This window comes from Littorina saxatilis, linkage group LG12 (genome assembly GCF_037325665.1).
Source record: "Littorina saxatilis isolate snail1 linkage group LG12, US_GU_Lsax_2.0, whole genome shotgun sequence".
Lineage (NCBI taxonomy): Eukaryota > Metazoa > Mollusca > Gastropoda > Littorinimorpha > Littorinidae > Littorina > Littorina saxatilis.
Window position 1 is genome coordinate 28,645,923 of NC_090256.1, and position 15,160 is coordinate 28,661,082.

The window sequence follows — 15,160 nt, forward strand, 5'->3', positions numbered from 1 at the left end:
GGTGGACAACTTGCTTTAATCAATCCTGATAAATGTCATTCACACTGTACTTTTACTCTACATATTAACATGGATCTGTTGCATATGTGGGTGAAGTCTTTAAATATCAGAACTGGGGAAAAGTGATTGACACCAAGGCCAGGGAAAAGCAAGTAGCTAGTCAACCAAATCCACACCCCAGCTGCAACTGGAAGTATAACCACAGAACATTCTTTTAACCTTCACCCGATCATGCTTTGGACTACACAGTCCGGATGATGTGGGTCGTGTACGACCCATATTTTCTAAAGAAGGATTCAACGTGAAAAGTGTGGGTCGTACATGACCCACGCCATTCGAATAGGGATACACTCTTTACCGGCTCTTTGCAGAGTATGGGTCGTACACGACCCACGCTATTCGAATAGGGATGAACATCGTATAATGCCTTCTTTAATTCCATATGGGTCGTCCACGACCCACAACATCCGGACTGTGTACTTCAAATGACGTCATTGTTTATTGACAAAGATAATCCTTTAAAAATGTGTCGATAGGAAGGTTCTATGGTGTTTGAGGATTACATGCAGTCTCAAGTAAAAACTCCCAATAGTTTTAGAGATATAGACACTTTTGTGAGGCTCTGGGTCATCCAAGACCCAGTAAGCATGGTGAAGGTTAAGACATGTGGGCAAATAACTCATTAAAAGCCTGGACTTATCAACAGAATTCCCAAATAAAGTAGCTGGTCTTTCTCTTAAAAACAATATCATTAACGTCACTTTAGCTCTCAAAAACATAAAGAAAAATGAAAAGCCTACCTGTGATTTGAGCAGCATGAGCATCAGGTATGTTGAATACTGACACCACATCCAGCATGCGCCTCACTTGTTGCCACTCAGTATTAGCCGACGTTGTGCTTCTGTCGCCTGTGTTGAAGGTCAGCTTGTGGACGGTCAAGGCATTGTCATCTCCACCGCTAGCCAGCAGAAGACTCCCATCTGGTAAAACACCACACACACAAAAACACAGATCAATCATGATGTGCATACAAAGCAAGTGTACTGAACTTCAAGACTGAACTTACCCTCACTCCCTCTTGCTCATCTTCAACCATCCTTTCATTGTAGGAATGCAGTAACCCCAGGTGCTGGTGAAGATGTTTCTCCCTGTGTTGTTGTGTTCTTTATGTTGTTGGGTGTTGTTTTTGTATTTCTAACTCTTCCAAAGAAGCACAAAAACAAACTCACAAGAAAACACAAACCTCCCCAAACACACACCTTATTGATTTAATCATATGCAATCACACATACACACAAACACACACACACACACTCAGTACCTGTAAAAGACCTGGCATGCAGGCCGTTGACCCCAGACTGATGGGCCTTGAATTCCTGGTCAGGTGACCACTGTCCACTTTCGTCCTTTCTTGTTCCATCTCTTTTGGTGCAAGCCACATTTTTCTCAGAGCACCTTTTTTCCAGCATCTGTTGTAGACTCACAGAAGGACCATCCCCAAGATACTGATTTCTCATCATGTTGGAGTGGATGCTGCCTGTTTTCACTGGAGTTTTGCCCACTTTTTCATCGTCTCCACTTTCATCATCATAATCCCCAGCCTCAGACGACTCATCATGGTTTTCTGAGTTGGCGTTCCCCACTACTTTTTGACCTTGAAAGTGATCTAAGTAATTGAATCCCTCTTTGTTGTTTCTGTCACCAGATTCAGGGTGACCTTGAGACTTTTTAACCTGTCTTGCAGCAGCCCCATCACCACTGCGCTTATAGCGTTCATTCTGCTCCTGAGACCCAGTCTTACTCCATTCTTTCTGATCTGCAGCAGCATGACTCTGGTAACTGTGGTCACCTGTTGCAGGATGACTGCCACATTTCCCAGCATCACTGAGAGATGTCTTGGCATGTCCAGTGTCTGGCAGCAACCACTGCACAACAGGCTGAAGATTCCACACAGCTATCTGGCCGTCTGTGGCTGCAGAGAACAGCAGGGGAAGGCAACCCAAGGGGCCCTGACTGGTGCTGGGTGGTGGCATGGAGGGGTGCAGGTGGATGAAGACTTTGAGGATGCAGCCATTGTGGTGGGATGACTGGCACAGCAATGTAAAATGATGACGAGACTCATCAAAGAGAAACAATCTGAAACATAGGTCAAGGTGTCACTGGTGAAACCACTAGGGCATAAAGATTAAGAGGGCTGGCAAAATGACTCAAAGATGTTTTTATGCAGCACACATTTTTATATACTATTACATATTCACATCAAAATGCACATATTCTCAGGAATAAATAGACACAGAGAGACACACAGACAGACACACACACACCTGAAAACTACTCACCAAAGTGCACATATCAAGTAAGTGCGCTCACACACACACGTGCCTATGTAGGCTTGCACATCCGCACAAGTATGTACAGTCATTATAAATCTAAATCAGTGCACATTATTCTCTACAGTACACACACACAAAACACTCACACACATACCCCACACTGTCACCATCTTTCATAACATTTGCATCATCAAAATGCATATATCCTACAGAAATATTACCTGAGAACCCCATCAGAGCCAGCAGCGGCCAGAAGATGCAAACTGGAGGACAGCCCAGGGTGGAGCTGCTGTGCAGCGACTGCTGCGAGACTCATTATGCGAGTCTCAGGGTCCAGTTTCAGAAAACGCGTCTTCCATGGTTTGTGGTGTCGCTTGTGGCGAGATTCTCCCAGAAAACAGCCACCCAGGTGCTCGTAAGTTGGCTTTGTTGATTCCCTCTCCGAGATGGATCTGCAAGGTGTCTGCTGGGAGCTCATGGTGGTATCTGTCATGGATTTTCCAGAAGAAATGTTGGGGTCACGGTCTGCAGAAATGTGGTTACAGGAACTGCTTCTGTTCTCAGCACTGAAAGCATCTGCAGAGCTGCCTGTACCTGAAGTAGCCGGGCTTTTTGCTTGGCTACAGACAGAAGTCGGCTGCACACCATGCACGGAATCGATTCTTCCTTTTACCACCATGACTCTCCAGGCTTGAATCTGAGCTCTGCCCCCTGCTGAAAACACCACACTGGACACCATCCTCTGTCCACTTGGACTCTCCTTTCCTGCTTGAATACTTGTGTGAGAATCACCAGGAAGACTCTCGTAGCGTGTGGAGAAAAGAGATTGTGAGCTGGACGATGTGTCTGTGTGGTCAGATGTGCTGCATGGCAAGTGTACAACAGCCACAGCACGTATGCTGGACAGGTGTGCGTGGAGAATATGCCACCCAGTCCACAGCAGGCTGCTGTCTTTACATGCTGAGTCAGGGATAAGGTCAAACAGCATTCGGATTTTTGTCACAGATTAATTGTGTTAGTCCCTTCTTTTATTGCTACAACAATATCAGTAGCGATTATAACTTAACTGTCCACAAAAATGCATGCATTGAAATTGAAAATAGTCCCTGGGGTAATTATACCTACCTGCAAAACCATTATATTATATAGAACATTTTTAATTCGTCTGCTCAGAGCCACAACCCTATATCTCCAACTTCCCGTCAGAGCCACAACCATATATCTCCAAAAAGTCACAATTTTCAATTTTAATACTTTTATGTATGAAAGGGAGTTATAAACATTATGTTAAAACAAGGATCTCATGCAAAAAGTAATTTCCAAGATATAAGCCCTATATGGTTGTTGCATTGGAAGGATGTGTGGTGTTGGTGCAAGCAACAACCACATACTGGGCAGTATACGGTTGTGGCTTTTCAAGATACAAGGAAAGGGAGGGAGAAGTTTATGCCACAACCGCTTGTCTGGGTCTTGCAGTGTTGTAGCTCTGAGTGGCCTAGTGGTCAGAAGGCCTGGCAATGCATGCAACAAGCCAACATGTAAGTGATATCTCCTTGTGGCAGGAGGGCTCACAGCAAGGAGCGGTGAGTGTGGAATGCAACAACCCGATACCTCAGATAAATAGGGTTGTGGCCTGCACTGAATAGAGAGAAATGGATACATCAGTGGTCAACAACCCAACATCTGGCACTCCTCACTATTGTCTGAGACTGCTAACGGGACATTTTCTCACGCTCTCATTTTCATTTCTCCTTCATCTGGACTGTAGTTTACTTCAAATCCTTCCATTTGGGTTGCACAGTCTCTTGGAGAAAGTTGTCTCACTGATTTACCACAAGCCACGAAGAGTCTTCACTGATTTGATCCTCTTCAACTACTCTTGAAATTGGTAAGTTACTTCTTGTTTTATGATTATTAAAATGATGATGTTTGTTACAGCTAATCAATCCTTATCATAAACAAATAGCACTGGTACTCACAAATTGTTTTAACAGCGCTGTTCACACTTATGTCGCACTTTGTAGTCCTGTGGCACTTTACATTGTGTATTCAACGTTAAAATTCAACATTGACGGTCGCATGTAAAAAAATAAAAATAAAATTTTTTTTTAAAGTCAGGCAGTTACACGACACTTATCATAAAACCTGTGTATTGAACAATTACCCTGAAATTGTATGCAGTTTTGGCCTTTGTCATTGCTTCTTACTCAATGAAATGCAGTGTTCAAAGAAAGTAAATTAAACAGCAGTGCGTACATAATTAGATATGTTGTAAATTTAGATAATTAAAGTACAGAATGGAGGTAACTTGCATTTAGACAGTGAATGCGGATTGGGGGGGGGGGGTTGGGTGGGGAGGGGGTGGTTTAATTGCCGTTGGTATCAGAGAGCAAGAGAGATAGGGGAGTCTGAGAAAGAAAGGGTCTGTGAGAACAATGGTTATGGGCGATGTGATATATGGCTATGCACTGATCAAGGCGGGAAATGGGCTCGGCATCTCTGGGACTGCATCGCAAGGCTGATATGGTTTCAGTCTACAGTGGTTCTAAGAGGAAGACACACACATTAATTAAAGTGTATTTCGTTTTTCAGAATACCATGGATGGAAACGCAGAATGGTCGAGTTGTGATGAAGACCTACTACTGGTTATGGATGAAAACATAGATTGGATGGATTGCGAAGGAGAACAACCACGTCTTGATCGGGGCTGTGAGTACAAATCTATCATGAACTTACACACGCGTGTGTTTCAGTGTGTGTGTGTGTGTGTGTGTGTGTGTGTGTGTTTGTGTGTGTGTGTTTGTGCGTGTGTGTGTTTTAGTATGTGTGTGTTTTGGTGTTTGCTTGTGTGTGTATGTGTGTGTGTGTGTGTGTGTGTGTGTGTGTGTGCGCGCGTGTGTGTGTGTGTGTATGACAGAGACATAGTGAGTGTGAGAGAGAGAGAGAGAAGGAGAGGGGGAGAGAGAGACAGAGAGGGGGAGAGACAAACAGACAGACAGAGAGAGAGTGTGTTGATTTCATTTGACAGTTGTGACAGTAATGTATAGAGAATTGCATATTCAATAAAAGGGGGGTAAAACCAGACACATTTGAATGAAAAGTCGCAAACATGTGCACTAACCATGACTTATTGGTGTGTGTGTGCAGGTGGAGATCAAGACTTGACAGAGGTTGTCAATGCAAGCAGACAACAAGAAAGCTTGCGTCAAGTTGCCATGAATATCCATTACAAACGACTAGATAGACTGCTGGAAGTCAATGGCATGGAACGACAACAAGTCAACGGGGATGGCAATTGCTTTTTCAGGGCAGCAAGCTTACACCTTGCCACTCATGATCACTGTTCTCTAAGGCAGGCACTGTGTGACCACATGGAAAAAAACGTTCTTTTCTACCTGGGATTTTTCAGCAACTGCCATTCAGCAAACCAGGCTAGACAAGCAATATCTTCCATGAAAACACCTGGGGTTTGGAATACCATAGCAAATGACATAGTGCCATTGGCACTTGCAAACTTTACTGGAAGGCGGGTGAAAATTTTCACCAGTAAAAAGCAGCAGCCTATTGTGTGCATAACACCATCAATGCCCTCCGTCACCTGCAGCGCCTTTCAGCCAATCTACATGGCGTTGCTGGCTGCCACCGGCATGGCGGAACATTATGATGGGTGTCTGGCAACCAAAACACATATCTACTCTATGTTTGGTTCCTCCGAGTGCACTGAGGGTTCTCAGAGCACTCCGGATTCTCCATTTGTAGTAGATGAAAGAACATCACCATCTACCGGCACATCCCGTGATGACAACACTTCCCAGTCAAACACCACATCCCAGTCAAACACCACATCCCGTGAGGGAACCCCTCCTCCATATTCAACATCCACATGGTACAATACACCACCAAAAAAGCTGAGGCGTAAAAGGCAGTCCAATCCAACAAACTGGAAAAAAAATCTTAGAAAAGACAGTAAACTTCAGGGTAAACAATTTGACAACAGCCGCGGCAAGATAACAAAAGCGAAGGCAATGAAGAATGTTGACTGCAGTCAGTGCAGTCTGCAATGCAACCTCAAAATTAGTACAGAGCAGCAGAGGGACATTTTTGAGGCGTTTTATGGTCTCAAAGACTACAAGCGCCAAAAGGATTTTGTGTGCAGCCACGTTGCACAACAGTGCACTGTCACAATTTTAGATCAAAAAACAAACAAACCTTTAGAAAAGAAAAGAGCAGTCTCTCGAAAATTCTTTTTGACAGCAGGCGGGGAAAAGGCACAAGTCTGCAAACGTTTTTTCCTGGCAACACTGGATGTCGGTCACGCGTATGTCCAGCACGCCCCGGACAACGCCAAAGATGGCTTCTTTCATGGAGATGACAGGCGAGGTAAACATCAGCCCTCGAATAAAACAGCTCAATCAGATTCAGAACGAGTAAAAAAACACATTTGCTCGTTTCCATCAATGGAATCGCATTACTGCAGGAAAAACAGTAACAGAAAGTTCCTAGATAGCACTCTCAATGTGAACAGAATGTACAGGCTGTATACAGACGAGTGCACAGAAAAGGATATTCAACCCGTCAGCAGTAGCATGTACAGAACAATCTTTAATACGGAATTTAATCTTAGTTTTCACAAGCCCAAGAAAGACCAGTGCTTGCTGTGTTCCAGTTACCTTGAAGCGAAGAGGACCAACACTCTGACAGATAAACTGAAGAGTGATTACGAGGAACACCAGGCTCGAAAAATAGAAGCACGTAAAGAAAAGGAAAAGGACAAACAACTGGCACAGGAGGACAGCACAATAGAAACCGTAACATTCGACCTTGAGTCTGTACTGTCAACACCCTGCAATCAGGTGAGCCAGACGCACTACAAACGGAAGCTTGCTTTCTACAACTTGACAGTGTTCTCGCTAGCTTCCAAGGAAGGAAAGTGCTTCACTTGGGATGAGACACAAGGGAAGAAAGGTTCCTGTGAGATCGGTACCTGCCTCCTGTCTCATATGACATCCCTCTCACCTCAGGTAAAACATGTAGTGCTCTATTCAGATACCTGCACAGGCCAAAACAGGAACCAGTATGTTGCGGCAGCGTTGCTCCAGCATGTGCAGGACAGTGACACCCTCCAAATCATCGACCAAAAGTATTTGGAGTCTGGACACACTCAAATGGAATGCGACACCATGCACTCGACAATAGAAGCCGCAAAAAAGAATGTCAAGGTGTCGATTCCAGATCAGTGGAATACAGTGATTGAGTGCGCTAGACCCAAACAACCCTACACAATCCAGGAAATTCATCACACAGATGTGCTTGATTTGAAGCACCTGGCAGCAACAAACTTGCGGAATACCAAAACGGACGTCAGTGGACACAGAATTAACTGGCTGAAAATAAAATGGCTCCGGTACCTGAAAGGAGACGCTGACACCATTTTTTTCAAATACAGGATGACTGATCCAGCATTTAAGATGCTCAAAATTCGAGGAGCCAGTCGTCGTGGTCGCCAAACAGTCTGTACAAGAGTGTCAGACATACCGCGTCGCTATGACACAAGGCTTCCCGTCTCTGCTGCCAAGAAGAGTGATCTGCTGGATCTGTGCAGACTGGCTATCATCCCAGAGAAACATCACCACTTCTACCACCAGCTGCCGTCCAGCAGCTCAGCTCCCGATCGCCTGTGTCAACCAGACGTGACTGAACAAACAGACACGTCTGACGATGAGTGACCGATTCGACAGTCATCTGCTGCATTCCTGGAGCTTCAGGTGTGCGCGTGTGTGCTCATATTTGTGGGCTTAAATGTGTGTTTGTAAAATTACATTGTCACACTACAACAGAGTGAAAAACTTGTGACAGGTATAAGAATGTTCTTGTGCTGATTTAGGAGAAAGGAACCATCAACAAAAACAACACCAACACCACCAACAACAACAACAAACTCATACATTGCAAAATATAGGAACTGTGACATGAACAAAAGAGAACAAAAAGCAGCTGTGGATTTGTGAGTAAATGTGCAGTGAAACCCATTGAACAATGTGAACAATTGTGATTCTGATTTTGGATTATTGTTTCCTTTACAGTTTAAGGTAAGAGTGATTTTTATTACCCTTTCACTAACCAGACATTAGCATGTCAGGAGTATGTTCATGTTTTGTCAACTTTGATCCATATAATTACAAGTAAATTGCATGATTTAATTTGCACACAAAACAAACATAAAGATGTAAAACAATAACTGTATTTTTTGTTCATGTCATAGTTCTGGTACAAAATCTCAGATGTGATATTTTTGAAACCTAAAAATAAGTTAATCATGCTCACTACATTTTATTGTATTTTGCCACAGCTTTCCATTGAAATACTCTGGCCTTGTACAATTATTTGTATGCCAAATTCACTTCAAACCACAACGCCATAATTATCTTACATGTAGGTTTGTGGCACAAATACACTAGCCGTGAGTGCTAAGTATGTTCATGCCACAACCCTACATCGTCATGGTGTCAGGTTGTGGCAGGAATTACCTCCCTGTGGATGCCTCCACAGCCCCGGCCACAACCCTACATCGTCATGGTGTCAGGTTGTGCAGGGATCGCGTTTACCGGTAATTTCCGGTATTTTACCGGTTAAGATTCGCCAATACCGGAAAAAATAGAGGATGTCGGTCAGACGTACCGATTGTTATTTAGTTTGACAGGTAAAAAAAAAAAGTAGTAATTACAAAAATCGTTTGTCAGTACGAGAGAGAGAGAGAGAGAGAGAGAGAGAGAGAGAGAGAGAGAGAGAGAGAGAGACACTGAGAGAGAGAGAGAGAGAGAGAGAGAGATTTGGATGGCTTGTTGTGACAGCGCTACAATGTTGCGATTATGTCTCCATTGATGACACTTGATGTCAAGGTGTCAAACATGACGTCAAAAATCAGACATCATACTTTTCGCGCCATTTCTTTCGGTTCCCGGTCCATCGTAAAATCTTTCAGTTTATGTTATAAGGGACGGCGTCTAATAGCCGACATAGCATCATACCGGGAAATCACGTACTCACGCCAGCTTAGATCTTTGTCTACATACAGTTGATTATTGAATATTGTGAGGCGAGTCGATTGCGATGAAGAAGCAACGATCTTTACTGTCTTTTCTACCCCCAAGAGGTGAGAAAAAGGCCTTTGAATGAAGGAACTGAAAGTGAAAGTACTTCACGGCCTAGTACATCTGCAGAGCCCGAGTCTCAAGCGGCGGCAAAGAAACCAACATCGGCATCTTCCACTGACTGTCAAACGATTTCAGGAAAAATGGTGCAAAGAGTTTCTGTGGTTGCGGACAGAGGGGGAGGGGGAGAACTTTCTCATGTTTTGTGAAGACTGCAAAAAAACACGTAAAAAAAATGGTTACACAAGAGGTTGTCGAAATTTTCAACATTCATCTCTCGAAGACCATTCAAAATCGCTAAGTCATAGAAATGCTGTTGGCTCTGCGCGTGAAAACCTTTTGACAACAAAGACTAGGCGAAAGTGAAACTGTAACAGTAAGTAACTAGTGAGTCTTCCAGTGGCGTGATTACTATTTGCTTTCCTATTTTATTTCGGAAGTCTCTCTCTCTCTCTCTCTCTCTCTCTCTCTCTCTCTCTCTCTCTCTCTCTCTCTCTCTCTCTCTCTCTCTCAGCGGCTGCTGATGTGTCACTGTCAAGTTGTGCGACAGTTGCTTTGAGGGGGGGGGGGGGGGGGGGAGAAAAAACGTCCGCATATCACTGACATTGATTTAATGTATTGTAAGTCATTGTTTGTATTTTACTGGTTGCCTTTGCAAGCTTACCGATTTTCGTGAGAGCCTTGTAGCCAGCTCATGACGTCATACCGATTTGAAAAATACCTAGCGCGATCACTGGTTGTGGCAGGAATTACCTCCCTGTGGATGCCTCCACAGCCCAGGCCACAACCCTACATCTGTCACTGTGTGGTTGTGGCCTGAACTTTAAGAAGGGGTCAAGCAGTGTTTGTTTCGGCCACAACGGTCTATCAATTTTAAGTTTGTTTTTCAAGTGTGGTTTTGAACTTTTTTCTTTTCTAAATACATGTACTTGTCAGGAACACAAAACTGCATGCTTGATGTGAAAATCGCTTCATTTGACAATAAAGCAGATTTACCCCGAGTGTGTAAACTTTTCAAGTGAGCTTTTCTGAAAGTGGGTTATTTCGCGATGTTTGGTTGTGGCTCTGAGTGGTACTAGGAGATATATGGTTGTGGCTCTGAACAGACGAATTTGATGTTGGGCATGGGTGAGCGGAAAGGGAGAGTGAGCAGTTATTCTTGTTTGACAAACCGTTTCTTGTTTTACGTTTCTGCAATTTCAACTGGTTTGCTGAAATCAGTTTTTCTGCAGAGGTATAGGTTAGGTAGGGTGAGCATGAAAGACAAGAGGCAGCAATTATTCATTTGTTTGATCATCTCCTTCAAAGGGCACAGTCCTGTCTAAAACTATTTGTACATATTGCTTTCTGCTAAAGAAGACATGGCTCATCAACTGTACCTGACTTTTGAAACGTAAAAGTAGCTCAACAAATATGATCATCATGATTACTACTGTTATCCTACATACATGAGAGAGACCACCCGTGTTATAACAAAACCATACACTCACCCGTTGGTATATCATGTAAATGAGGTCGTGTCAAACTAGTCTTGGCAGGGACCTTTTTTTCCACTGCTCATGATGACAATGTCACCAAGACAACACCATTCTGGAAACATTTTTGCGCTTGCTCTTTCCCCTGGATATTTTTAAGAACGTACACGTCACATTATACTTTCTAGAGAGACGTCTTTTTGCTTTGACTTCAAAGATTTCACTAGGCTTTGGAAGAGATCGAGGTTCCATAAGACGCGTCTTCAATTTAGGCGCTTCGACTGCAGGACATTTGGAGCAAAAGACATACTGTCATACAAGTACAGTATGTAGGATAACAACAGAATACCACATGGCTTGTTGTGTCATATCAGATTTACACTCGTTACTTTTTCAAATACTGAAAAGCTTGCTTTCGCTCGCATTTCAATATTTAACAACAAAAAAACTCGTGTAAATATGATATGACACAGCAAGCCATGTAGCATTCTCTATGTATCATTGTATAACTGATTTAGTCTGATCATAATCACTCTATTTTTTACTAATAATCTCATAATCTCCTTTGAACATTTATCCCCCCAAACTGAAGTGTGTGTTCTGTTGCTACAGTCTCACTTGTACAAGGGTAAGCTGCATGACAAAAAAGATACAATGGCTGTGAAGAGTCCCAAGGCTGAGTGTGGTGTCCTCACTTGCTGTACACATTACATGGCCAATGTCACCTGAAAAATATAACTTCTTGAAAATAAACAATTCTCAAAATATGGACACAGCAAAATGGAGAACCTGTGTAAGCTACTCATACTCCGATTTCAACCTACACATATTCGTGCAGGGTTATGCATAGACTACAAACAACATTTTCATTTTAAAACGTTTTTGATTGATTTGGCCTCCCACAAAGATATAGGCAGTGAAGCCGTCATAACGTTCTTGTGAACATCAAAATGTTGCACTGCTTATGGAAGACATACTGTACTGCTGGTAACAGCACGAAGAAAAGCAGTTAAACTAAACATGGTTAATGAAGCACTGAAACTTTGGCAGGGCAAGTGAAACAAACTAGAAATTTTAGGGAAAACAATGAGAAGTGTTGACCGTTACCACTGCTTAAAAAATCTAAAAATACAAAATTAAATTAAAATTGATCGCATGAAAGAAACTTACAAATAAAAATGTTTTAATGGCGAACAAAGTGACTTACACACCTTTATAATCTGAGTAAGAGTAGAGGTGCTTCATCTCCCATACCTTCATGCCATGTACAGGGGGCTGCAAACATACCAAGAACACATATTGAAGGATGCATGAGTTTTAGACAAAGACATCAAGAAGACAAATTGACATTCAACAAATGTTTGTGGGTGGAAATTCAACCACAAAGTACTGACGCTCAAAGAATTCAGTTTATATCTTTCATGTCAAATCACTCAACACAAACCTACCTAAACCAAATTGTGCATTGTCTCCCCTTATCTGTGACACAAACATTCTCGAACATTTTGCCTATCAACTGATGGTCTCTTTTAAATTCGTATTTCCTTCAGAAACAAGAGTTCAGTTGCATGTAAGCTAACAAATAAACAACAACAACAAAATAAATAAACAAAATATGAGTAGCATCTGTTTTTCTTTAACAAGTAATGAACAGAGTAACAACACTGTTAAACAAGAGCTGACAACTAAGCAATTTTAACGCTCCCATGCTGACATTTCCGTGCATTAAAAGCACAACACAAGCACTACAAACTCCACAACAAAGTTTGGGGCCATCAAGCTCAGAAATTGGGATAAATACGCTCACTAATTCTAAATAAGCTAATTGCAAAAGCACACCACTGTCTTCTTGCAGCTAAAATCAAACTGTACAAGATGTTCCAGTGCCTGACCTTGACAATATCTTGACTTGAACTTTGCCCAGCAGTCACCATGACAACCTCCTTGGCCTTGATGAAGATGAAGCGGTAACCTTGACCTTGCAGGCAGCAGTCCCAAGCCCTGTGACCCCCTCCACACTCCACCTCCAGGAGTGTTTCCCCTTGCTTCTGGTCCCACACAACAAACTTGGACTGCAAATCAACAAGTATTCAATGTGTGTTAAACAAATAAGTTTGTAAACCTGTCTTAAATTATCTTTTTACAGACAACTATAGTAAAATCTAAAAGCAAATCACATACTGTGTTTTTTGGCTGAGACAACACTGCCCTGTGAATAAAGGCAAGCACAATTCATAGCCTGATTTCATGACGATAAAAGCTTGACAAAGAAACTCACAGAGTAAAAGCCCAAGATGTATAAGCCATCCTCTTCAACCCACAAGCGGTCAATCCAGTCAAAACCTTTGAACACCTGGAAAAGGATACAGATAGACGTTTATTCTAACACATGAGCACATTAAAGAAGAAAATATGGGGAAAAAACAGTACTCACAAAACATAAGAGATGAGAAAATCACTGAACAGTACACACAAAACAAAGAAACACCAAAAAAACACACACACAAAAACAAAACCATTCAGGTAATGAGATTTTAATTTTATAAAAATATTCTTACAGTGCAACACAGTAAATCACTTGATCGAGAATGTTTGTGACACAGATAAGGGGAGACAATGTCAAATTAAGTTTTGGTAGAAGGTTTGTGTTGAGTGATTTGACATGAAGATATAAACTGAAGAGACGAATCCGGAAATAACTCAGTCCATGCTGATCACCATTCACAGAAAAGTTGATACAATGATTTTTTATCATTATCATTAGTTTTTTTTTTTGGTATTCTCATTTACCCTTGAACTGTTGAGAAGCTGGAGCTGGCCATTGTTTATGGTCCACCGTCGGTACTGTCCATCTCTGCCTGTGGTGTACACAGTGTTGTCGTGGTAACACACGCATGTGACACCCGCACTGCCATGAACCTTGGCAAATGTCTGAGTTGGAGGCAGGGATGCTGCTTGCTGAAAATGCAAACATAAAACAACGAAACAGCTGAACAAATTAGTGAATGAATCAATCAACAAAGTGCATGGGTGGAACTGAAAAATGTCACGAATCCTGAAGAATTTTAAGGGGGGGTCTGGGGGCCCCCAGACGCTGAAGGATTTGTATAATTAACAACAAAAAACGTCACCGCAGACATTACGAATCCGCATTTCTGGAAGAATCCCACCAGGGGTGTTCCTAGAAATTTGGCTTTGCTGGTCAAATGACCACCTCTCCAAAAAAACACTGGTCATTTGACCAGCTGATGCAAAAAGTGTCGGTCATGTGGCCCAGTCGCGATTGATCCTTAAAAAATAGTTTTTCTTTTTGCATTTTCGCACTTTTTGCAGAACATTTTGTTTTTGCTTGCGTCAAACCGAAGCCATGGGAACTGGCGAAGCCAGTCTTGTACGAACCCACGGTCGGCCTCACTCTCTGAATCTACTTTCGTTTCATCGGTTGCCGCGTTCTATGTCTCATTCTCACAACTCCCTCCCTCACCTGTTTTGTTTTGTTCACATGCTGCTCGATGAGGTGCTAAAAAACGTAAGCTTTCGTTGCTTTGGGTCAGTTTTTAACTTTTTTTTTGCAAGACATGAGGATGACGCACGATCTGCTTTGCACACAAATATGTCGTCTGCTTCAATCAATGTCGCGAAAATCGTAAGTTCTCAAATGGCGAAGTTGAAATTGGTTCACTATTTCGGCTATCATTGACTTCCGGTTTTTCAATCGAAAACAAGAGATCAATGTTCGGAATGAGTTGGCCAGTTTTAAATAAGAATTTCATTTCAAATCTAAGATTGATTTTGCTATTGACCGACATGGTCATGTAACTGTCGGTCACAGACCGGTTCAAGCTCAATTTTGTCGGACAATTGACCAGTTGAGCCCGAAACATGCCGGTCAGTCAAATGACCGAAAACCGACGCTAGGAACACCCCTGATCCCACCCATGAAACTGATGGCGGAAACATGAAAAATGCATAGCATCGCATAGACAAACACAGCTGCCTGACAACTTTGGTAGTAAAAAAGTTCAGATTAGATCCTAAAGATCCAACATCATGTAACATGGTAATATGATACGACATCATGTAATATAGCACCTGAGAAAAAACGTCAGATATTAACTACTGTATTTTCTTAATTAAGAGCTCTTAGCCTCAACAAACTTAAAGATTTCAATTATTTTCAATCTTAAACACTAGTCGAAC

General features: G+C 42.3%; 1 protein-coding gene across 1 annotated transcript in view; it reads right to left on the minus strand.

Annotated features, from left to right (window-relative positions):
• LOC138981674 (tRNA (34-2'-O)-methyltransferase regulator WDR6-like) overlaps positions 1–15,160 on the minus strand; it is a 39,580-nt gene that overhangs the window by 9,447 nt on the left and 14,973 nt on the right. The window contains exons 15-22 of the mRNA XM_070354668.1: positions 13,751–13,918; positions 13,239–13,313; positions 12,853–13,032; positions 12,172–12,235; positions 11,614–11,685; positions 2,555–3,293; positions 1,322–2,136; positions 801–980 (exon numbers count right to left, since the gene is read on the minus strand). Of these exons, the coding sequence (XP_070210769.1) occupies positions 801–980; positions 1,322–2,136; positions 2,555–3,293; positions 11,614–11,685; positions 12,172–12,235; positions 12,853–13,032; positions 13,239–13,313; positions 13,751–13,918 (2,293 nt within the window). The remainder of the gene's footprint in view (positions 1–800; positions 981–1,321; positions 2,137–2,554; positions 3,294–11,613; positions 11,686–12,171; positions 12,236–12,852; positions 13,033–13,238; positions 13,314–13,750; positions 13,919–15,160) is intronic.